The sequence below is a fragment of the Aythya marila genome (assembly GCF_965140915.1).
Source record: "Aythya marila genome assembly, chromosome: 1".
Lineage (NCBI taxonomy): Eukaryota > Metazoa > Chordata > Aves > Anseriformes > Anatidae > Aythya > Aythya marila.
In genome coordinates this window covers 55,248,640-55,273,655 of record NC_139042.1, presented here as the reverse complement: position 1 = coordinate 55,273,655, position 25,016 = coordinate 55,248,640, and the positions used below count along the sequence as shown (strand labels likewise).

Below are 25,016 nucleotides of genomic sequence, written 5' to 3'. Positions count from 1 at the left end.
GAGGTTACCCAGAAACAGTGTTTTTCCCTCCTTCTGTCGGCTTTCCCATATGCAGTTTTGCTCTTTCTATTTTTTCCTCTGTGCAAATTAAATTTTGCTGCATTTGGATGCCCTCTTGTGTCTGACTTAAGACTCTAGTAGTCACAAAACTTTGTGGACATCCCTTGTGGTCCAGCAGTGCCATGGGTCTTTTGGTTCTCACCACGTGGTTGCTGAGGATGGAGATACTGGGGAGTCTGTACAGCCCCATGATGACTGGGGGAAGCGAAATTTTTAGGGACTATTGAAGTACATGGAAAAGGATAGCATTTTTCAGTCTTTTTTTTTTTTTCCCCTCAAAATTAAAGTTGGCTTTTCTAAACGATGTATTTGTTATGTCTCAGCCCTCTGCTGAATGGAGGAAGGAAATAGTATTGGATCCCTTCTAAGACTAAGTTATTTCTGGCTTCTGGCTTGACCACTGTGGTACAGAAGTGGTACTAGAAGATGTCTCTCTGTCTCACACTTGGGTCCTACTGGAGGTTATTGGATCCTCAAGCACACTTGAAGAGGACTGAGATGTACGTTAGGATATATGGATGGGGATGGAGATCTTTGGTGGCTCTTCCACACTCAAGTCATGACTGAGTATATGACAGCTTTATCATAGAAGCTTTAAGTTGTTCCATGATATCTATAACGTTGTGTGTAACACTTGAGTTAATAGAGTTAGACATATGATTTTGAATTTGATCCTGAAGGGTCAAAACAGCTTCTCTAACTGTTTTAGTATGTCCTTCTGGTTCAAATACACAAAATTAAGTGGTATACCTTAACAAATACTTCTGAGTGTGGATTTTGGTATTAGAGTTTTTTGTTTTGTTTTACTGATGATGCAATTTATTGATAGTTGAAAAAATGTTCTTTGTGCAAAAAAATAAACAAAAACAACAAGGAAACAGCACTTTCAAAAAATGTATATAGTAAGACAAGTTTGGGTCTTCACACAGGTGTCATTTGTATACTTAAAAGGTCAGGAGTATCTAAAAGAAAAATGCTGTTTATCGTAAATACAAAGAGTACATGTATACATTCACATACATTCAGACCATTCTGCTTTTTCTTTCCTCTTAGCTTTTTTTTTTTTTTTTTTGATTGCCACAATAATTCTATTTTAGAGAACATGGTTTTGAGGCAAGATCTTCCTTTTTTCTTTAGGAAGAATTTTGGTATAACTGCTTACCAGGCTTGTAATGAGCACCAAATTGTTTTTCTTTTTCAAATGTGTGTACAAATCTAGGATGTGCTGATGGAATTGTTGGAGCAATGTGCTGATGGACTCTGGAAGGCAGAACGCTATGAACTGATTGCTGACATATATAAACTGATAATTCCCATTTATGAAAAACGGAGAGATTTTGAGGTACTAAATTCATTATAAGTAAACTTGAGCAAGGAAAAATTCCTGATTTTTTTTTTTAACTGCATGACACATTACATATCACAGAACAAGATAATTAAAGTAGTAACTGAAATACGAGTGTGTTGAAATGATTAATTCTAAATATTTTTAAATGTTTTTCTTTCAAATAAATATAATTTATTAAAACTTAATCTTGCATATTGTCATTCTGATACAGGTGTTAAACATAGTAATACGTTTAAAAAAGTCTTTTTTTTTTTTTTCTTTGAACACTTAAATAGTGTTCAAAAAATAGTCTTTTTAGTTGTTTTTAAGTACAGGAACATCATCCATAGTTGTTTTAAGATAGGAATGCATTATGTTATTTTGTTACCCCATAATTATTTTATTTTATTTTTAGAGGCTTGCTCATTTATATGATACTCTTCATCGAGCATACAGTAAAGTAACAGAAGTTATGCATACAGGAAAGAGACTGCTGGGAACTTATTTCAGGGTAGCATTCTTTGGACAGGTGAGTATTATTTACCTACCATTACTGCAGTATGCAATAAGAAAAATCTTGGTTTATTTTACAAGGTGCACTCTCATCATTTGTGCTGATACCATGACAAAAAGCACGAGAAATATGTTATTTAAGAAATAATTAAATACTGTCAATAACTTAATTTAAAACATTTATCAATTCCAACACAATTCTTCCTTATTTTCCTCAGTAAATTTTTTGCCTTTTTTTCTTTTTCTTCTTTTATTTACTACCTTAAGGCAGCGGTAAGTTTTCTATGATGTCAGTTCCTAGCAATGTATTGACTTAATGTCTGTAGCGCTGCAGTGTGGTTTGCAAGGCTGCTTCTTAGATTGGTATGCATTAAGAGCCACTGTGATTGAAAAAAAAAAAATAACATTAAGTTCCATTCAGAGAACAAATCACTCTTGTCTATACGTTATTATTGCATGCTTCAAACAAGAGTTGTGGCTGCGTATTGGACAGTTTCACATCCTCTAATTTGTGTTTACACTGCATATGTATCAGTATGGTCTCACGCGGTATCAAGTAATACATTTTCTACATGCATAGCCCAGTTGTTAATTGTTCAGCTGAGCATGGGGAATTGTAAAATACTCTGAGCAATATAACTTTATATGTATTCTGTTGTCTTTTATAACTTTATAGCAATACCAGTTTACAGACAGTGAAACAGATGTTGAGGTAATTACAGTAATTGCTTACAAAGCAAACAATGCAGTAAAAACTACTGCATTTCACTGTAGTTTGATGTGGGTATTTTTGTCAAACTAGCCTGTGTTTACACACGATATGTTGTGCTTTCCTATTTTCTGTTTCATTTTATGACAAAAATATTTATTTTTTTATTTCAAACATGAACTCAGACATGGTTTTTTTGTTTTAAATCAATCAACTGTTTCACTTTCCATGTACTACAAATTGCATTCAGTTATGGTTTTAAAACAAACGCTATATGTAATAAAAATGAAGAAGTATATGCCAAAAGGGTACAACACAAAATTAAGATGTTTACGTAAATTAAATTTCAAACCAATGAATTTTCAAGTTTTGAAAACATTGTCAAAGTATTCACTTGTGAATCAGGTAGTCCTACTGGGCAACGAGATCTGTTTTGGCAAGTGAAACAGTACCAAAATTTCACTTTTTAAGATAAAAGTAAAGAAAATACTTCTTTTTTTTTTTTTTTTTTCTTTTTTTTTATCTCAAAGGCTTGGCACATCATAACATTACAACAAAAAATTCAACTTTGTGTGTTTCCATTATCTTTCATTCAGTTTGTAGTAGATAGTTATATCTTTCTGTTTTTTTCTTTCTTTCTGTTTTTGTTTTGTTTGTTTTTATTTTCTTCAGAAGCCTCTTTTTACTGAGGCTTAATTTGTTTATTTACATTTGCTTGAATCCTGATGTTAAATGTTTCTTTTTCAACCATAAATATTATGTTAATCAAAATCATTGTTCAATGTTGGTTATTATTTTTTCCCAAGATTTTGATTATTTATTTTTTTACAGGGATTCTTTGAGGATGAAGATGGAAAGGAATATATCTATAAAGAGCCTAAACTCACTCCTCTTTCAGAAATTTCTCAGAGGCTCCAGAAACTCTACTCTGACAAATTTGGGTCTGAAAATGTCAAAATGATTCAGGATTCTGGCAAAGTATGTTTTCATTCTCTCTTAAGAATTCCAATGTACAACTTCCTTCCACTAATCAATTTGAAATAACATGGGATCACTTTCCTTTATTCGTTTAATATCCAAACACGTATCTAAAAAATCTGCTGGTTGAAGGGTATGGGAGAGTTATCATCTTCTATTAAACTTACACTTAAGGATAGCCAAAAAGCTAAATGCTACATTTTTGTAGTATTTACAATTAGTAGTATTAACTAATACTACACTTTTGCCAGTGTAGGATTAGACTGCAGGTCTCCCAGGATATTTATCCATAATCATGCTTACTTGGGACACGCTACTAGCAAAAAAATCTGCTTTAAAGGTGTGTCTCCTGCCTACCCCCACATCACTCCACTGTCACCAAAGTCTGATCAAATATTTTTTCTGAGATAAAATTTGCCATTTATATCTTTAGAATAGTATAATTCAGTTAATTGGGAGGGACCTTCAGAGCTGATCAAATCCAACTGCAACTTTGACCTCTTGTAGTCCCCTCTTGATGCTTTTAAGGTAAGGTTTGCCATCACAATAGCTGAAGCCATTGAACAAAAGAGGATTGTAGTACCCATAGGCTGAGAAGATCTCATACTGCACAAGATGCCTCTGCATTCCTTTCCTTCCATTCCTTAACCAGTTCAAGCTTTTACGCTTTACATTGATTTTCTCATAATATCCTCTATTCTGTTCCGTGATTCTACAAGCTCACAAAGTGCTGTGCTTCTCCACCTGAAAGTGCAGCAGTGGTGGGCTTTTCAGTACTCTTAACTCAAACTGGAACTTTAAAAGGAGAGAAGAACATATGCAGGAGTTTAATGTGTTGGAGGACAAGAGAGTTATATTGTACTCCATTTTTCACGGTTCTTCCTGTGTACTCTAAATAAAGGCTTTAAATATATATTTTATTTCTGCAACTTCTCTTGAAATTCTCTTGAAATCCAGTATTCACTGTTAAGTTTGGACAAAACTGCTTTATTTTTTTATTGCAGTTTTGAATGTAGAAAATAATGGTAGTGGTGTGTGTTTTTTTTCTTCTGTATACTACCTTAAGGCGGCAGTAAGTTTTCTTAAATGTCATTTCTTAGCAGTAAGTTTTCTTTAATGTTAATTCTTAGCAATGTATTGACTTAATGTCTGTAGTGCTGCAGTGTGGTTTGCCAGAGAAGTCCCACGAGAGCATTAGTGTTTGCTAAGCTTGCAGTAATTTACAGATTAAGAGACCAAATTTAATTTCTGAAATTTGTGTAACTACAGTTATATCTACTTTATTCACAATGTAGCTATTTGGTGTATTTTCTTCCACATTTTTCAGGTAAATCCAAAGGATTTAGATTCAAAATATGCGTATATTCAAGTTACGCATGTAGTTCCATACTTTGAAGAAAAAGAGTTGCAGGAAAGAAAAACAGATTTTGAAAGGACTCATAACATTCGCCGCTTTATGTTTGAGATGCCTTTTACTCAAGCTGGTAAAAGACAAGGAGGAGTAGAAGAACAGTGTAAACGACGGACTGTTTTGACAGGTACTCATTGGACTGAAATTTCCTTTAAGAGAAAACTGTTCTTTTATATATATATACATACATACACACACATATATATATATACTTATTTCTTGATACTAGGCTTTTCTGTATGTTTTATGCTTTTCCTGAAAAAATCCTTTAGAGGATTTCACATGACTGTTGGGAGATTACAAGAACTGCAAAGTAGTCAAGAACATAGTTGAGAATGATTGGGAAACAATCTTTTAAAATGAGTATGTACTTGAAAATAATACCCAAAAATATTGTATGCAAGGATGCTTGTAAATCACCATCTGAGAATACATAGATAGTTGTATGGTTTCTTAATGCTGAAGTATTAGGAAAAGAGTAAAATCTCATATTTCACTATGTTCTTACTACTCTTCATTTATAGCTATCAGTGAAAATGTTTTCCGCATTTGCAGTCAAAACTAGGCTTTCATACTGGTTTCTTCAAGGGATAATCCTCTTTTTTTTTTTTTTTTTTTTGGTCTTTTTTTTCTTTGACCTTCAAGAGCTATGAACCTGCTGGCTACTTTTCCTTGTTCTTAGAAAAAGACTGTTTTGTCTCTGAAAGTGTGAGCTTGTATATCACTGTCTTAATGTAGTGGTAAATGGAACTTACATTAGTTAATAATATCAGCTGTCCGTAGCTAATACTTGAGAGGAAATAGAAAGTACAACCTTGCCTGTTCTTAGTTCTTTTACTCTTTAAGATATGTGTATGATAAGCAATTCTTTTTAAACTTCTATGAATTAAGATTGTATGGTTTATTTCTTGGTTATTGTTAGTAGTAGTATAGTAGTACCAACAATCTTTATTTGCTTTAATATATGTAAAGCTATGCGTACTTAACATTTTCAATATTTTGTTTCCTTGTACTCCTAGTAGTATTTCTTGTCATTTAATGTGTTAATAAATTGGCCAACAAATTATGTCAAAATGAGATTTTTCACATAAAATCCTATCGAAGTACACCTTATTCAAAAACATTTCTAACACTACATTAAACTCAATTCTGTCCGTAGCTATACATTGTTTCCCATATGTGAAGAAGCGCATTCCAGTCATGTACCAGCACCATACTGATTTAAACCCAATTGAAGTAGCCATCGATGAAATGAGTAAAAAAGTCGCAGAACTCAGGCAGCTTTGTGCTTCAGCTGAAGTAGATATGATCAAATTGCAGCTGAAGCTACAAGGAAGTGTCAGTGTTCAGGTAAGACCATATACTTTGCCGTTCAGCTATTTTGCTTCCTTCTGTCTCTGAAAAAATATATAAGCAGTATTTTGTTAATAGTTTCAATTCTGTATAGTCAAGAATGTTGTAAATTAGAAATATGCTTATTGTTTGCAGTTATTCCCAGAAGAGGAAAAGCAGTAAAAGTATTTTCTGTAAATACTGATGATTTGACAGTTATGTGAAAGGACTAAGATGACACCTTTCGAAACTATGGTGGTCTGAAACTAGAAGAAAGTAGTGACTTCCCAGCCAAGCATAAATTAACATATTTCACCTAGGCGTAGGCCTGCTCACATTAGGTTCAACAGGGTCATTGTTGTTTTGTATTTTGATAATGCAGCTAAGGAGGTGAAGGGGGAGGACAAAATACAGGAAGAAGATAATAGGAGAAAATCTAAATGTGCAATATTTTGTTTTGCTTAAGGCACACAAGAACTGAATATAGTAGAAAGAAACCATCAGACCCACCAAACCATGGTACACACAGTGTATACTGTAGCAAATACAAATCAATATGATAAGGATCTTAAGCATGCAGTGTTAAAAGTGCTGCTCTGTTGTTTTTAACTGATTCAAAACAAAGGAGCAGCAAACACAGTCATCTCAAATGAACTGTTTCCATGTTGGAAAAAAAAGGGAAAAAAAATAAATGAATTTAAAAAAAAAGTTTCAGAATCAGGTAGTTGTCAAGGGAGGGGCTCTTATTGTTACCATAAAATGATATAGGGATGAGTCAGACATCGCTCAATCCCCTTCTTAGGTAGCTGCCATAATAGCACAATTACGTTTTTACTAATTTAGAATTGCAGAGTTTTTAGCTTGTTTTCTGTGGATAAGCAGACCAGTGCATTTCAATAAATAAGCTGTAGTAGATTTAGCTTATTTCCCACCTTATGGAATAAGGACGTGTTTGGTTTTTATGTGCAGGGGGAAAGGGAGGGCATTTATTTATTTATTTATGTGAAATCAGTGTGTTCTCCTAAGAAATTTAAATCAGGCATTCACCTGTGGCATCTGTTATTGCTAAGACAGTATATCAGAGAGCTGACTTCATTTTGTAATTCTTATTCTTTCTTAGGTTAATGCTGGTCCACTAGCATATGCAAGAGCTTTCTTAGATGACACAAACACCAAAAGATATCCAGATAATAAAGTGAAGCTCCTAAAGGAAGTTTTTAGGTACTGTTTGTTGTTTGTGTTTTTTTTTAATAAATAAATGATATAAGAATTCAGTGAAAGATTTTTTTTTAATACTTTTAAAGTTTAGTCTAGCATTTTTAATTATTCTTTTGGATTTTGTATTCCTTCTTGAGATCTTTCTTATTTTATCTAAATCAGGCAATTTGTTGAAGCTTGTGGGCATGCTCTTGGTATAAATGAGCGACTTATAAAGGAAGATCAGTTGGAATATCAGGAAGAAATGAAGGCCAACTACAGAGAAATGGCGAAAGAGCTTTCTGAAATAATGCATGAACAAGTATGTCCTGAAATTAATTTATATATACCACTATTGAGAACATAGCTATAATGTGAACCCAGTAGGAAAAGTGTACATTATGCTTTACATCAGAAGATTGCGTTGGTTTTATTTCTATTGGAGTTTAAGCATACCATGGAATTTTGGAACTTCTCTCTTTTCTGTGTGTGAATTTTCTTCAGGTGCTTTCTTGATCTTCAGGATTAAGAAAATTAATCTTGTTGGCACTAGCCTGTTTTTCATAGGAGAGTAAGATTACAGTAAAGATAAAAACAAATTTAATGACACAAATACATGTGTCACTTATACTTAATGCATCTACAGGTATCTTCATTCAGTGATCTGGAAAGTTCATTTTAATCTATACTTCCTGATAACTGTAGGGTAATTTCATCTGCAAGCTTAACCCTTTCTATTCTATTCTATTCTATTCTATTCTATTCTATTCTATTCTATTCTATTCTATTCTATTCTATTCTATTCTATTCTATTCTATTCTATTCTATTCTATCCTCATCTATTTCTAAGATGTAAGCATTTACTTTTGCAAGAAAGAGTTAAGCCATCTTGCAAGAGGTATTTCTACACATTTTCTTGATGGAACCAACTACAGACAAGCTGGAGATATGAGAAAAGGAAAAATGAGATTAAGGACCTTGCATTTAGAATCTGTGGTAGAAATGCCTCCTGACTTCAGAGGCAAGGATATTATCTCTAGGAGTATGGGAAAGGTCAAAGATTCATGGTTAATGCCTACTGCCTTTAAGTTTTTATTCATCACACTCATCACTTCAGGTTCTGTTCCTTTAATGCACTGTTATTTGTATAATCATTTCCTAGAGCCACAGAGTGGCTTACCCTCAAGACTTGTATTTCTGGCCCACAAGAAATACCTGTGTTTTCTTAAATATTTTACCTTACTAATACATATTTCTATGAGATTTCCTTAAATGTTTGGCCATAACAGCATCTTTCCTTAGACTTAGGAACCAGTGCATGCCTATCTGGATAAATAGCTGGTGCAAAGAGGAGCTCCGTTTCCTTCATCTTTACAAATAAAATAGGCTTTACTCTGAGATGTGAAAAATCAAGACCTACCTGAGGCATTCAGTCCATTTGACATTTAAATGATCTATTAATCTTCCAGCATTTCTCAGGTTTACATCCTTAAGACATAGAACAACTTTACCCACTTACTATTTTTTGACATCTCCAAATTAGTTTATTATGATCCAAGAAATACTTGCTGAAAAAGCTAACCTATGTAGCAGGTTATCCATATGCTTTTCTAAGAAGATATTTTTTTTACCCAAAAAGGAAAATGTAAAAGTATATAATGATGCTTTGAACACAAGAAGTAAAAATAAGAAAATAAATTTGAACTCAGTGCAAGCTGTGTATGTTTAAAAAATTCTCATGTGTGAGTTTCCAAAGACTGAGGGTAAGAAAAAGCATTTAATGCCTGAAACCTTAGGAGTAAATCAGATTGGCTAAGAGTAAGCAGAGACAAGGGGCAAACAACTGACACTGTAAGACAGTGTGAATAGAATATGAAAGTACATCACTGTAGTAATATGTACTACTGGTCTTCTACTGTGTTTGTTTATACAAATGTAATTAGTTGTAAATAATTAAAACATGCTATGTAAAAAATGATTAAAAAAAAAAAAAGATTCATCACACCTTGAAGTCATAGAATCATGAAGGCCTTCGCTGAAATCTATAAAAATGTCATAATCTATAAAAAATATAGTGTATTTGGAGAGAAAGGAAAAAAAATCTCATGTTTTGCTCTGTTATTGGAAGAAAAAAAAATATTAGCTCTCTTATAATTGTGTGGTGTTTAAACAATTGCAAAAATGTTGTTATGAAAATGTAGAAAATCTTAATGGACTTTTCTTTTTTTCCCTCTGCTGCTTGCAAATACGATCAGATGGGATGGTAATTAATTTTCTTTACTTTTGCTCTCAGTTTGTCTAATCTTTATATAATTTCTTTTAGCCAAGGATGGATCTTTATTTTCATCATAAAAAGCATACCTTAGTCAGAACAAGTTTGCTCTTTCTCCTCTTATTCTTTCTATAGGTGAGAAGGTGCTCTTAGCTGTCCCTGCTTGAGCCAGGGAAGTTGGTCAAGGGGGGTTCCAACTCAACCAGTCTGTGATTGTGTCATACAGCTGAGAGGAGTACTTTGACTAATCTCTTGCAAGTCTGTAGTCATTAACTCAGAAAATGCTGTCTCATGTATAATGAGCACAAAATTTGTAGTATTTTGAAAGAACAGAATCTAGTTGTACTGATGGTGATAGAAAAGCTGTCTTAGTGCCAAAGCCACATGCCTAGAAATATGAGATACAGCACACAATTGTTATTTCTAAATGTGGCGTCAGTAAATATTAGGCTGTTAAGAATGAAGATTTTTTGGTGACTATCAAAAGCTGTGTTTTTATAGCTGTTTTATAAATGCTCACGTCCTTTTGGAACACTTTGGTAAATGCACGTTTTCCATTTTCAGATTACTCCAGTTGAAGAAAAGGCCAACGTTATGCCCAATTCGATACACATTTTCAACGCCATAAGTGGAACTCCAACAAGCACAACAGTTCATGGGATGCCCAGTTCGTCTTCAGTTGCATGATTGTTTTGTAAAGTACGGTGTTTGGTTTTGGGGGGTTGGGGGCTTTTTTTTGTTTTTTGTTTTTGTTTTTTAAGTATGTGGATTTGCTTCATTGTGTGCAAACTCAGGATGATTTTGAAGCTAAATGTTGGGCACGTACAAACTGCATAATTTGTATGAAAGTCTGAGCACACTTAGATATCAAGGTAGACAGTGATAAGCAAATAGCAATTACTGGTAATAGTTTTTTAGAGTAAGTAAAGGAGGCGCACATATATTTTTTAATCTTGCTGGTAACATTTAAAATATTCACAGTGTCATCACAGATGTGCGTATTGGGAAATTATAATGTTGAAGTAAATTTCTCTTTTTCGTTAGGAAGTATTATTAAAACGAATTGCACATTACAAAAAGTGTTGTGGGATGTAATTTTGCAGATATGTAACATTCAGGTGTTCTTTTTGTGTATGGCACATAGAGATTGATTTCAAGTACAAGAACTATTTTGGGACTAGACAGAGACACTAGTTTTTTGGGTTTAATGGAACTGACAATAGTAGTTTTTGTACCATTTGGCAAATTGTTGTGCTTTATTTTATACCTTGTTGCATTTTGGAAGTACGTGAGCTTGGATCTTACTAAACAACTAAATACAACCAAAGGTCTGTATTAATGAACACGGAGTTATTCTAAAATATCAATAGTATAGTAAACTGTTATGTACATATTGTTTGTTAATACAGTCCATGCAGTCTGTACATAAATGTATTACATTTCTAAACATTTTTTAATATTCATACCAGCTCTTATCATGCTTTCAGTTTATTGTGAAAATTTGCTCATTCCAACTATATGCAGACTTTACAGTCCATTTATTCCTGTATATAAATAAGTGCAATATAAAGATGTATACAGTCTTTGCTATGTTAGGTTTATATGCATTTATTAAAAGAAAAAAAAAACTTTTTTGCCAAAGCAATGAAGTATGTAATTGGTGATCATGGTTACTGTGGTAAATGGTGGTATAATTTAAAGCTTTTTCCATATTCTTATTCTTTTAAGACATTAATTTAGTAATTTTATATTTGGGGAAAATAAAGGTTTTTAATTTTATTTAACTGGAAGCACTGTCCTGCTGTAATTAAACATTCTGTACTACATCTATATTAAAAGGAAAAAAGTAGTTACTTTTCTCACTGTGTGCTCTGGTTTTTATTTTAGATTTGTCCCTGAGACTGGGAAAGGATGAAAGCTTGATCTAAAAAAAAAAAAAAAAAATGTTGGTTTTTTTTTTGCAGCTTAAGTATGAGATTAGATGAAGAAGAATTAGTGTGTTTTTCATATTTTTTGAGAACAGAGGGATTGTAGGCTGTTAGTTAAGACATGAGTTTTGAATCCATTGTGTTTGACCCAAGTAATATGTTGTAACTAAAGGTTGTTACTCACTGTTACAGTTAATATTAAGAAGTCTTCAAAACTCTTCATCAGGTGACAATAGGATTTTTTTTTTCCCAGGTGATTTAAGGTTTACTGTCATTTTCTCTAGAATAGCATGAAATTCTTATGTTAGCATTCAACATGAAAGACTTTTCCAAACAGTTCATCCTGGCACTGGATAATTCTGTTTTGTCCAGTTATGTTTAATTTCCATTTAATATTTTAAGAATTAGTGTAAGATTTAACCAGCTTTACACCAACGTAATTTTCAAATTAATGAAAGCGAGTGGTCAGATGCTTTTCAAGCGTGTGAGGGGGGGAAAAAAAGATGCTTCTCAGTCTGGAAGTTATCTATCGTTGTACGAGCAGATGCTGATAACTGCTGAGTAAGTATGTTCAAGTCATCTTGTCATCAAGTCATCAAACACATCTAGTGTTTGAAAAAATGGAATTTGAAGCCCAGAAGAAATCTGAACAGAAATTGGCTGCATCCTTTTGCACTAGTCAATGTGCTGAGCACTACATCTACTGAGGGAGCTGAAACTTCTGACAGGGCTATCAAGTGACAGGTCATTTTTTTCAATTGCATGAGTTGTAAATGGACTAGATAAGAAGTTCTCAAGGACAGACAGATAACTGCAAGGAAATGACCTTAGTTAAGCAAAACTGTTCAGTTTGTTTTGCTCATCCCACAACTCTCGGGAATCTCTGAACATTGCTTAGTGAGAGACAAGTGCAGAGCCATCTTTGATTTAGCGAAGCTTTAGAAGCCACCTTAAACATAATAATAACAAGGTACATAAGGGGACAAACGCCTTTTATCATTTGTCTATTAAAGTGGAAGAGCTGCCAACATAACTGCTTCACCTGTGACAAAAAAGAAAATTTCTCTTCATCCATTAGCTGTAGAGGGATGTTTGTTTTTGTTTGTTTGTTTGTTTGTTTTTTCCTTCAGATTGCTTAAAACTTTTGTCACCAGTGATGGAACCTTGTTCTGTGAGCTGATTTGAAACAGACGATCTTCTCATCACAGCATACTAGTAGACTGTAAAAAATACATAATAAAGCCTTGAAATAATCTATTTAAATGTGCCTAGAGTGATGGTGTAACTTGTTTTTGTTGTTGTTTGTTTGCTTGGTTTTGTGTTTGTTTTAAAACCCACTTATTTGCTCAAGAAAGACAAAATAGGGGAGGTAACAACCTACACTAAAATGCAGTATCTGTTTTGGGGACACCAGTGACTCAAAACCATAGGAACGGGAAAAGAAATGAAGCGATGTGCTGGCTGATAAAGCACGACATAGCAACATGTTGGCAAAAATCTATTGTTAAAGCTCAGAACTGGATCAATAACTTGCTATGCACACTGCAAGGGGGCGGAGAGGGGAGAAGATCTTTCGTTTTGAGAGGCTTGCTTGAAGTGTCGTACAGCCAATGGTATAATACACCTATTCAGCGGCTTTTAGAAAACCATTATATCGTTAAACACATCCATTTTGGATTATAGTTTATTATACATGTAATTAAATAATTACTGGGTTTTGGTGCATGTCTAGAAACCTATGATCAGGACTTGACAATATGTTACCAACTGGCAGTGATTACCCTAAAATTAAATTTATGCTTCTCTCAAAAAAAAAAAAAAAAAAAAAGACTAAATTAAATAAATTTATGCAAATAATTTTTTTAAATGACTGGATGAACTTGACAGTAGTGATAAAAGATTAGCATTTAAAATATATATATTTAAGTGGAAAGCAGAAATACAAATTAAAGTACAGAAAATTGCTGAGGAACGTAGGGTGTTTGTTAGAAAAATCTATCTTGCACAGCTGAAGATACCAAGGCGTTTGGCTGAAATACTGGCTAGTGATGATGTGGTCTCATTCCTAGGCAGATGGTTAAAGGTCGGATTATTTAGTGTGGAGACATGCTCAAAAAGCTTCAATTTTATCTTTAGAAACAGTAACAAAATAAAAAATAAAATCACATGAAGATGATGAAATGTAGTTCCCTTGTAATACAAAAGGAATTTTATTTTCATTATATTATATTATATATTATTTTCATCATATTCAGTATCTACAGGCCTAAAAATTGAACCCAAGTGTAGTAAGAGTCGGCCAAAAGATTCTGGCCTGCTAATGTTCCTTTAAAGCAGGTCGTGGTGTATGGAAAGTGAAGAATTTTGCTCATGTTGTGTTGAGCAAATTCCAGACCCCAAAGAAAGGGAAGGTGGTGTTTATTTTGAAGAAAACTAATTTTGGTCACGCAGGGTTACTCTTGCAGATTTCACCCGGTCCTGGTCTCAAGCCCGTGTCCTCCTGAGCTGCGCCAGGCTGGCTGAGAAGCCCCGCAGAAGACTAAAAATGCTGACTGCTGAGCGACTGCCGAGTCATCCGGGTCCTTCCTTGGCAGTGAAAACCTTCTCCAGTCAGGTGCTTATCCCCTTCAGCTATTACAGCGTGATCTTCCACCTTCATCCTGCTTACCTCACCCCACATAAAGCCGAGGGGAGGCTGCTCGCTGGTGCCCGTGTTTCCTCATTTGCCTATCTTTATGGCCACAGCCTTTCCTCCTGCTGGGGCAGCAGGAAGCTGACTGGCACAGGGGGTGGGCTGTAACCTCCCTGCCATCCTCCTGTTATCTGCGGCCTTCTGCTGACAAATCACCAAGCCGTAGCGCTATCGGAGCCCAGGCCTTCTGCTCTTGATGCAGGCAGCACATTCCACAGTGTTTACCAGCCTGATTGCTCTTAATCATGTCCTTGGTTATCAATACATGCTGTTCCTTCAACCCTTGCTACCTCTCCTGCTCCTGTGTTGGTTTCAATGAAATATGCACGGAAATGTCAACCTCCCTGGTTCTGCTACAGCTCCCTACAGCACCGCCTGAGGGCCTGATATCAGTGGGCCTTTATAATCTATGGGTGTCCAGGTGTTGAAGTGCAGTCTGGCAAATGTTTTCAGAGACCGCTGCTGTGAAAGGATTTAAAGGTTGTTCCAAACATGCAGATTGCCATAAGCAAACTCTTCATGTAATTCTGAGGCGAAGAGGGCTGATGCACCAAGTGGATATAAACAGAGTGTATTAGGGTGGGCTTACCTGCCACACACCATTTGTGAAACCAATATGAAAACATCATCTACAGGGGATGGTGTGAGGCTTTTTCAGTCTGGCTAAGGAGGGTGGATACTGAAGCCAAGCAAGTTCAGATTAGAAAAACAGATAAAGATTTATTCCTCCTTCAACCACTGCATTGAATGCTACTGATGGTGCTCAGTTCCAAAGATCTCGATGTCTTCTGTCAGATGTTATTTACAGTAAGGAGATGTTATTTACTTTATTGCTTCCTTAGTCAGCTACCTAGCTCGGGCATTCACTCAGCTTAAATGGTATCTTTTAGGTCTAAATTTAGCTGAAGTTAAACTTTGAAGAGTAGGGTGAAATCACTGGTGGTTCTTTAGCTGATGGTGGTTGCTATTATAATAGCTATGAAATTGAGCTAGTTAACAACATTCCGGAAAAACAGATGCATGCAGTCTCTAACAGTTTTAACAACAATTTTAGGAAGTGGCCGTGGTGTTGACTGGGTCTTTATTCAGGACAGAGCGTTGTTATTACCAGAAGGCTTGTGTTCAGCCACCAGATGTTCAGCCAGTTATTAGTCACGGCAGAGGCTTGCACTGCAAGCGCTAGTGAAGCAGTTGACAAGCAATTATACGCTAACATTTCTTGTGCTTGAAAAGATTACTCTAAATGCTTGTAAAGGAAGAAGCGCCTGTGATGCTGGTTCCTTTTGTCTGTCTTCACCTTTCAGGTCACAGCAGGAAAGTTACTTTCAGCTCAATTTTGGATGGTATATATCAATTTCTACACGACAGTAAACCACTTGGTGCACGCAGCATGAAATTTGGATTTTGACTAATCTTGTGAAAAGAAACAAGGTGCTGGGTTGAAATTCTTAGAACCTGAAATTCCCAAATCCAGTTTCATATACAAGTGTCTTCTGTTCTAATTTGTCATTTTAAACTGTTATAGTTTCCTTTAGTCATTTTATGGTGCACTGGGAATAGCTACAAGCTCAACCTTCTTCCACTAACTTAACTTTCCTGTTCCTTGGCTGACAGCTCAAGTTGCAGATATTTGACGAGGGCTATCGCAAAAATGACTTTATTTAAATCACTAAGCATATGAAAATATTCTCCATATACTTTGTTGTTGTGCTCTTTAAATGTAAGAGTCATTTATTTAGCCATTGTCCTCCTGGAGCTCATGAGTTTTTCTGTGGGGCTTTTTTTTTTTTCTTTTACAGAAGTGCAAGTCACTTACATATGATAAAATTACATTGGAGTTACTGCTCAAACAGTTAAATATCAGATATAAAGCATTTCAGACCAACCTCTGTTTCAACCCCCTTTCCTTAATCTGTTTTTTTTTTGTGTGTGTGTATTTTAGCTAATTTTGATTCCTTTCAATTTAGGCATTAATACACATCATCCTGACTATATGCTTAGCTATTTAAACACTATGCATAAACTAAGACATGAACAGACTCCGATTTCATCCCGATACGAAATGCAGCCGTGCCTGCTAGCAGCATGTGGCAATAGTTTCATAATGTGCGACTTGTGCGTTGCGTAACAGCAGAAGTTAGAAATACATGTTCGGTCATGAGAAGGAAAAAAGCTAAGTCAGGTGCAGTGTATCCCTTCTGCCAGGGCTGACCTTTCAACCTTGCTCATGTGCTGATTAGTTTTCAGCCACTGTGTTGAGATACTTCTTGATACTCGGTTCTGCCCATCTCCACCTTGGCTTCCCTTAGATAAAACCTTAAGGGCCTTCTCCTCACCAGTCCACCTGCAAGGTCCAGTCTCTGAGCACTCCTCTTTTGCAGTTCTCCGTTTTCTTCAGGTCTCGTGGCCTTTTTCTGGTCAAAACATAGTTGTCTTCCCTGCAGGTAAGCCATGTAGCCAAAGTCTTTGCTATATTCAGCTCCTCTTCGACGGTGCATGTCAGAAGCACTCAGGCTCAGAAAATAGTCACAGTCAGTGCTGGACAGAACATCTTGACCTCTGTCACCATGACATGGTTCAGCTCATCACGTTTAAGGCGAGCCAGACACAAACATTTCAAACATACCTGTGCATATGTACTACAATGCTGTCCTAAATCTCTTTTCAGTCCTTGCTTACCAGGGTCATCATGTTGCAGCTAGGGTTTGCTAGAACCTGCTCCAGAGATTTGCCCTCTGTTAGTGACATCGTGTAACAAGGTGGCTGTCATTCAGGAGCTCTGGCAGAGCAGTGTGTGTCTCTGTACAAATTTTCTGAATATACTCGATTTTTTTTTTCCTGTATTAAGCAATGTTTGCCCTATGAAAAACCTGTGGCATGAGCTGAGTGCAAGACACCTTCCCTGGAAGGCTTTGCAGGGCTCCGGGGTTACCGCTTTGTGTATTTCAAGTCTCGGTTATGTACTCAGCGTCAGCTGTTACCAAGTGAACCATAAAGGAAAGTTCAGTCTGAACGCTAAAAAAATACAGAAGAGCTATAGCCAAGAGGCTTTATGAGGAGTTCGTGTTACCTGATAACAGAGAGAAAAGGAAGCTACTTTAGATTTAGCTTGCATGAAGGAGCATGCAAAACAAACAGGAACAGCAAACTGTCTCCAGGAACTAAATATAAGTGGAAGGGGATGATACCTTGTCCTTTGGCCATGTTTTCTGATCCACTTTCAGAAAGCATTCTCAAAAAGAGAGTAAGATTGGGCTCTTTCTACAGGAGGATGAACGTATCCATGGATGCCTCTCATTAGGACATGCCAATAAGTATTGGAGAAGTTGTAACATAGGAAAACAAGAATAAACAGGCAACCTGATTTTGTCAGAAAGGAGGTCACTAAGTACAGGCCTGCTCTATATACCCAGCATTATGGCACTGATATTCCTGTCTCTCAAGGTGAGGATGCAGCTACACGTTTCTGTTTGGTGGGACAGACTCTCTTCTTTCCTTAAGCAAAAGAAGCCAGGTGCTACAGTAACAGTGGCGGGACTTGGAAAAGAAAGCATTTCTGATCAGAATTACATTTGTAAAAATTAAGGTAAGGATGTACTAGAAATTGGTATTGACAAAGGGCTGCTTTCCAATAACAGCATCCAAGTTAAACTCATAAATTTTACTTGTAAATAAGCAAGCTTAATTCTAGTATTGTCAGAGAAAAGCGGGCTCTGTGTGAGTACTTGCTTCATCTGAGGCGACTGCAGCTTTGGAGGGCTTAGTCTGAATTTACTTCTGACACACACAAAACGATCCTCAACCACTCCAAGTGATCTGTGTAGCTTATGCTACGTTTGTTCGCTGGAAGAGCCTGTAATTGATGTGCTCGGGTGTCTCAGAGCCTTTCCATAACAACTATCCTTTCCATTTTAAGGCTACTTATTTTTAGAGCTTTTGTCAATAGCTAGCTCGGAGTGTTTTAAAGAGCTTTGCTCACGACCAGATATAATTGCTTGTTTATGTAAGAAAGCACTACGGGGCAGGCTAATCTGTTCCACGGCAGTTTCCAAACAAATAAAAACCAGAACAATTTATTCTGCTTGTATGCCTTTTCCCAGCTTTTTCTTTGCTTTTCAACAAAAATCGTTGAAAAATTTTGGGGTGGGCAATGTTGTTTTGCATTGGTTTTGCATCACGAGGTAGATTGTTTCCATTATAGAAAATACCTCTTGTATGTAGTGTATCTATTGTATGGCTTTAGCAATTTGAAACCTGTTAAAATATTTTTATGTAGCCTGTGTGTGAGATCACAAGAATTACACCAGCTCATTCTGCAACTCTTATTTGTAAAAAATTTGTGGTAGAGAGGCAATGACAAACTCTGTGAAGTCAACAATGAAAAGAGCAGTGAAAAACAAGTTTTGATCAACCCGTGTACGAGGTGAGTTACAACCTTTTGAGGGACAGTGTATTATCTTTGAACAATTTCCTTTTTCATATAGCTGGCTGCAGATGTTTGAATAACTTCCAAAGTCTCCCAAAGCTTCAGTTACATCTTCAAATGTGTTTTTTAGCACTGGATAATCACAATTCTCAAAATGGGGCATCTGTACCAACAATAAACATTATGTACAGCTTCCACGGTTATATTTGTTTACACTTGATTTAATGGGGCACGGTGACCTGTTTTTGCTACTTTCTGGTCTAATGTCTTCCGCCACTAGACAACAAGTGAATTCAGAGTGGCAGGACTTGATTTGTAATTTGTCTGTGTGTATATGTGCCTTCTGGTTTCCTGCTTCTCTTTCTAGTTCCTCTCAGAAGAATGCCTCCTGTTTCTTGTAAAAAATCATTATCTTGTGGGAGGCAGTGAGTAACCCAGCAACGTATGGTGCTGATATGCAGGACTGGGTTATTTACATGCTGCAGTTTCAGTTTATGAAACATTGCGTGTAAATATATTATGTAATTTTATGTTGTTTATGCATTGTTATACTTTAACCTTATCTTCGTATTGAAAGTATTTTACTCAGAAGCCTTTGCAAGAAGCCAAAAGCTTTTGCTGGTCATTTTTTTCTTCAGAATAATGCCTTCCCTTAAGGGGAATGAAAATGGGTTGAGCTATTAGCAGGAAGTGTAAACAAATCCACATAATTGCAAATCCTGGGCTTTCCAACCATAAGAAATAAAGGGACATCCCTATTTTAAAAGCTGAGAGAACAAAGTAATTAAATTGTACCGTGCTGCTTCCTGGAAAGCAGTTGCTCAAGAGAGTGAAAAAATTTAAAAAAATAAGAATATAACCGCAGAGGTCAGTAGCAACATATTATTTTCTCATTTGGACAAGTAGTTAAGAAGACAAGGAGGTCAGCTAGAGAAGGTTTGAGGTGCTCCTGGAGAAGACCAAAGAGGAGAAAAGAGGTCAGGAAGCCCTCAGAGATACCACAGAGATGATGTTGTAGGTGTTTCACCAGCGAAGCCATACTGTCCAGTGCTGTCTCAGTACTTCTTCTGCCCCAAACCAAGGGCAGTTTCGCAGTCATGACTGAGTCGGGGTCCAGGGGAGGGCCTGAGGGTGCAGAAGTGGGAGAGGGACAGGTGGAAGGCTTTTGGAGGCTAGGAGATGCTCCTCAACAAAGGCAATGGAGAGACTGAGGTGAGTGCTCACAGCTGATGAAGCACTTGGGCGATCTCAAATGAATGTTGCTGAGGTTGCAGGTAGGACAGAAAACCTTCTGTCTTTATAAGTGCCTCATTGCCTGCCTATCTGGGGGACTGGGAGCAAGGTATGGGTGTTCCTGCCCCTCTCCTTAAACCCAGCACGGTCTCAGCATGGGACTCCCACCATGAAACTCTCTTCCAGCCCTTCCTTCCCTCACATCTTCCTTCCACCCAACCTCTCCTCCCACTGGCCCCTCCAAAAAAAGTGGGCTGCATGTAGAGGGAAATAGTCCAGTGGAGCCTTGGGCCTTTGAGCAAAACTGACCAAGATTTCTCAAAGGAAATATGAAGAATGACTTAAGAGTGACTTCACAAGAATGTGGTGAGATAAGTGAATCCATTGAAATTCATTTACATATTAAATTCTGTCAGATACTGCTAATATAATGGAGATAATGCATCTCCAGAAAAATGATATACTCTTTTTCTATTGCCCCGACTCAAAATATGTAAGTTCCACTGTGGATGTTGATGTCATATTTAGTCACATATGTTTTTGCATGGCAGCACTGTCTCTCCCACCCCAAAAATCATGTACAATGTCAGGATGTTTTCCCTTGGAAATGTGATCATCTAATTTTATAAGATTTATTTGAAGGAGAAAAAAAAATCTTTAGCAATCAGATAAACAATTATCTCCAAAACCCTGAGACAAAGTACACCAGTTCCTAAATACTGGGTCAGTTTAAGTCAAATCTTTCGCATGTGCTTGTGTCAAAACACAGATTGGTCAAGAGATGACACTTACCCTTGCATTCTCCTGTCAACACCATTGTTCATTTTGTAGGACTGGTTACATAAGGTTACAAGACAATTCAGCCAGTCCTTGCAGCTATTGCACTGCTGAGACTCCAGTGAGCTGTCCTTAAGAAAAAAAACAAAGGACAGTTTGCTTAAAAACATGCTGAAGACGAAACTTTAGAAGACATGATGCAATGGAAACCTAAAATGTTCTCTCAAAGTTGTCAGGTCTCATATATAGTTTCAGAAGAAAATATCCTTGTGGAAGTACAAAACAAACAAACAAACAAAAACACCAAGTATTGAAGAGGTGGTTCAGAGGTTTCAGTATGCTTTGTATTCTTCAAGCGTGCATTGTCCTTGGTGACACACCACACAGTGAAAGGCTTGAGTTAGAGCTGAGTGCCAGGTATTTACACCTTTGTTTGTCTTTTTTTTTTTTTTTTTGTCCCTTAAATACACTAAGGTGTTTCAAAGATACGTGTTTCTCTCTAGTAGAAAGGAATACATCAAGGCTTTGAGCCGGAACCTCTGCTCTGCCCTACTTCCCTCACCGGCTGCCCTTAATACCTCTGCTCGCAGTCCTGTTTGCACGCCCCACATTCCTGCTGGGAGTGCCCCGGCTGGCACAGCGGGCTCTGCTGTCCTCGGCAGGGGTTGCCCAAGGTCTGGCAGGAGCTCAGCGGCCGTGCTGGGGGCACTGCACACATTTCTGTGCTCCCGGGCTCTGCCCCGGGGCCTCGCTCACCCGCCGCTCATCGATGAGACACAAGCCAAGGGGGCTGGCGCTGCAGAGAGGACAATGTTATCAAAGAGCAAACGGGGCGGAAATAAAACACTCTTAACGATGAGCTGTTAACGTCAAGCTGTGTTTTCAAAAAAATGAAAAAACGCTTTTTGGCAGGAGTGATTTTACGATGTAGCGTGTACCATTAACTTATTAGGTCTACATCTGCCCTGCTAAATGTCCGTTGCCAGAGACACTGCTAATGAGCCATGGGATTTTAGCCTCCGTGCGGGGTAGCTGCAGGTAAATGAAGTTTACTTTGGTTGCTTTGTTTATATAAAGTTCTGGGCTCTGGTTCCCGCTTCCCTGCTTCCCCCTCCGCCCTGCGCCCACGCGTTAGCGTGTTCCCTGACATGCCAGGGAAGCCAAACCCTGCGGAGACAAGCTCTTCTCCTTCTCCTGCAGGGAGAAGATGATCTCGGACCAGACGACTTGGAGGTCTTCTCCAACCCGAGTGGTTCCATGGTTCTGGGAGAAACACCGACCCCGTGCTGCCCAGCTGGGCTGGCGGCCTGCTGCGGCCTAGCACAGCATGCCCTGGGGCACCACAACAAACTCCTGAATTAACAAGTCCATACACTTCAGGGCCAAAATCTGTATTAACTGGGCATCTCGGATATGTGGAAACAAGTGTCCTTTATTCTGCTGGTCCCACTTATTTTTGCATTCAGTTGCTGTTCTGCTGCAGTGCCCTCCAGGCCGGGTCTCTTCCATGCCTCCAACCAAGCGTTTGCTGTGCCAGCTCGCCCTGCCTTCAGGAAACCCAGCGGGACACGGTGCTGTGGGAAAGGTCACGGCAAGCTAATGGTATTTTCTTCATCACCTGAGTGTTGGTGGCTTTAGGACGCCTCAGTTACATCCAGAAGGGCAGGGCCTCTGAGAAAGGCTATGTAAGCACTGGCTGATTGCTAACCACTTTTTTCCTTAAATTCCCTATCTGGGAGGTAGCGATAAACAGCACTTGGGAGGAGCAGTTACTGGCAAGTGACTCGTGTTTGGCTGCTACCGTCCTGAAAGCCAAATAAATTGTGGATATAGAAGGAAATCCATTAGTCTCTCTTCATACCAGAACTCATGCACTACCTGAATCAGTTTTCAGCTCTCTGTGCAACAGTAGCTACCCCATGATAAGCTGCACATGCTTGCAATTTCTTTGTGCTTATTATTATTTTTCCAATTTGAAATAGAGTCAAAAACATCTGCCAAGATTTTTTTTTAAATGCACATTCTCTAAACAAATATTAATTTGCCTTATTTTTCTTCATTCTCAGTTCAGGTTGTCAGTCATTAAACGATCAATAGTTGTTATCAACTATTCCATTTTATGGAAGCCACCTCACCAGCTTCTCTGATGTGGTAGCATACTTCCTACTGGTGAGGCACAAGAAGACAAACTTCCCCAAAACCTTTAACTGAGCTCTATTTTGTGGCACTTAATTAATGACAGAGTGAGATAACCATCAATTAAAATACCCACCTGTATAGCCAAGCAGTTTGTGCTAGGCCACATTCTTGGAATAACTCGTAGTTTTAACCTGCACGGTTTGCAGAAGTCACATACCGTACCTCCTAATCACCTGCTGTGGCCTGTACTTAACTGTTCGAAGCGATGTCGCCTGAGTTTTCTGCTATATCCTCAAATGCACTGTGCCTCCTCCAAGTTCAGAGCTCTGTGGAAGACAATATAGTCACACCTTCACCTTTTTGTGCTGGGCATCTGCTTTTAGTAGTCCTGCTGTCCTCGTGGCTCTCCTGTGAAGTGAGCCTGGGTAGGAAGCTCAGGTCCTCTGAGCACAGATTTTGCTGCTTGCGCAGGGATGGTGACAAAGCTGCCCCACAGAGCTCACTTTCATTGCCCCAGCTTACTGAATGCAGAGCCCAATCCACTCCTGAAGCACCTGTGAAGCAATTGTGTGGGCCTTTATCTCTGTGGGGAGAATCAAAATGCTTGTGCTCATCAGGGTGGATTCTTTTGCTCTTATTTTTAGAACATTTGTGTAGTGCTTTTTTTAATGTTTGGTTTAAGGGAGACCTTGAATACTGGGAGATATGGGGAGCGGAAGCCAGTGTGACCCAAGTAGCCCCTTTATCTCGAATTGCTAGGAAAACACGTGGTCTCCCTTAATCTCTGCCCCATGCTCATTCATCTCTTTCTACAAAGAAACATCAGAGGACGTTCATTTGTTTCCAGAGTGTACATGGGCATGTAGGACATGCTTGGTAACTCCCCAAAATTCCTCTTCACCACCACCGTTTATACGAGAGGAAGAGGCCAAATCTGCTGTTGAGGGAATAAACCACTTCTTCAATTTGGTGTTTTAACAGATCAGAAATAGTGGTGGCATTTCAGTCATTTCTGCACGGGAGGGGGCTGTTAGTGACACCGGTGCTGCCCTGTGCCCTTCGGACCACGCAGCAGAGCATCCACGGCTTCTGATCTGCGTTGGATGTGGCCAGGGGACTGCTCCTGTCCTGGGGAGGGCTTCTGCAGCCAGACATCTGCTTCTCGCAGGGGTACGTGCTGGACATCTGGCTACCACCACAGGCTCATTCTTCACCTGAAGAATTTATTCATAAATGTTAAAAGTAGGGGGAACTGATCGGAGGGGAGAGCTCCTCTGAGCTCATTGCCCCATGTAAACACAGCTGAGGAAATCCAGGCTGCACTGTAGCTGTCCATCACAGGCCAGGGCAGCCTTTAGAGCCTGCAGATACTCCACGTTGCAACACATCACAGTGCCTGTTGCATTTGCACCCGAGAAGCAATTGCCCTGTCCAGCAGCCCGGTAATTACTATGTGCACGCAGCAGGAGAGGCCACACGACCCACTGCACAAAACACAGCTCAGTGTCGCTCAACATCAACACCAGCAGGCATCAAACAAGGCTTTTAGGCTTCCGGCAGGCATTTAATTTTGGCACAGCCGACTAATATTTCTCCCTTTCCGTGCTCTGGGCGCTTCCAAACCTCAGCGCTGCAGTTTTCCCAACCCACTCCTGACGCGGGCCGCGCGCGTGGCTGCCCCTTCGCGCCCTGAGCCCCCCACCCAAGCGTCTCATGTACACAGCCAACAACTCGGCGTGAAAAGCGAGCAACAAGAGGACAAACAAACAAACAAATAGACAAATAGATAAATGAGTAAACTAAAGGAAAACCGCAGACACACGCAGATAAACAAACGAAGCCAACCCTGGCCCTAAGCACCTCAGAGGAACGATGCCCGATGGAAGGGGGGGGGGCTGTGGCCGCGGGTCGTGTCCTGTCGTGTCCTATCGGGTCGTGTCCTGTCGTGTCCTGTCCTATCGTGTCATGTCGTGTCGTGTCGTGTCGCATCGTGTCGCCACCCCCGGCGGCTCCGGGGCCACC

The 25,016-nt window shown here is 38.3% G+C and overlaps 1 protein-coding gene and 1 long non-coding RNA gene across 6 annotated transcripts in view; one reads left to right on the top strand and one right to left on the bottom strand.

Moving 5' to 3' along the window:
• DOCK9 (dedicator of cytokinesis 9) overlaps window positions 1–11,657 on the top strand; it is a 126,306-nt gene extending 114,649 nt beyond the window's left edge. For all 5 annotated transcript variants that reach the window (XM_082767091.1, XM_082767095.1, XM_082767096.1 and 2 more), the window contains 8 exons: window positions 1,280–1,402; window positions 1,803–1,916; window positions 3,441–3,587; window positions 4,915–5,125; window positions 6,158–6,348; window positions 7,451–7,551; window positions 7,711–7,849; window positions 10,364–11,657. In XM_082767091.1, coding sequence (XP_082623217.1) covers window positions 1,280–1,402; window positions 1,803–1,916; window positions 3,441–3,587; window positions 4,915–5,125; window positions 6,158–6,348; window positions 7,451–7,551; window positions 7,711–7,849; window positions 10,364–10,486 — 1,149 coding nt within the window. In that variant the 3' untranslated portion in view covers window positions 10,487–11,657. The remainder of the gene's footprint in view (window positions 1–1,279; window positions 1,403–1,802; window positions 1,917–3,440; window positions 3,588–4,914; window positions 5,126–6,157; window positions 6,349–7,450; window positions 7,552–7,710; window positions 7,850–10,363) is intronic.
• A 9,236-nt stretch (window positions 11,658–20,893) lies between these two features.
• Window positions 20,894–24,959, bottom strand: LOC309881324. The gene is made up of 3 exons (XR_014318114.1): window positions 24,855–24,959; window positions 23,128–23,320; window positions 20,894–20,986 (listed from the first exon to the last, which is right to left on the bottom strand). It is a non-coding gene; the product is annotated as an uncharacterized lncRNA (long non-coding RNA).
• Window positions 24,960–25,016: the final 57 nt, after the last annotated feature.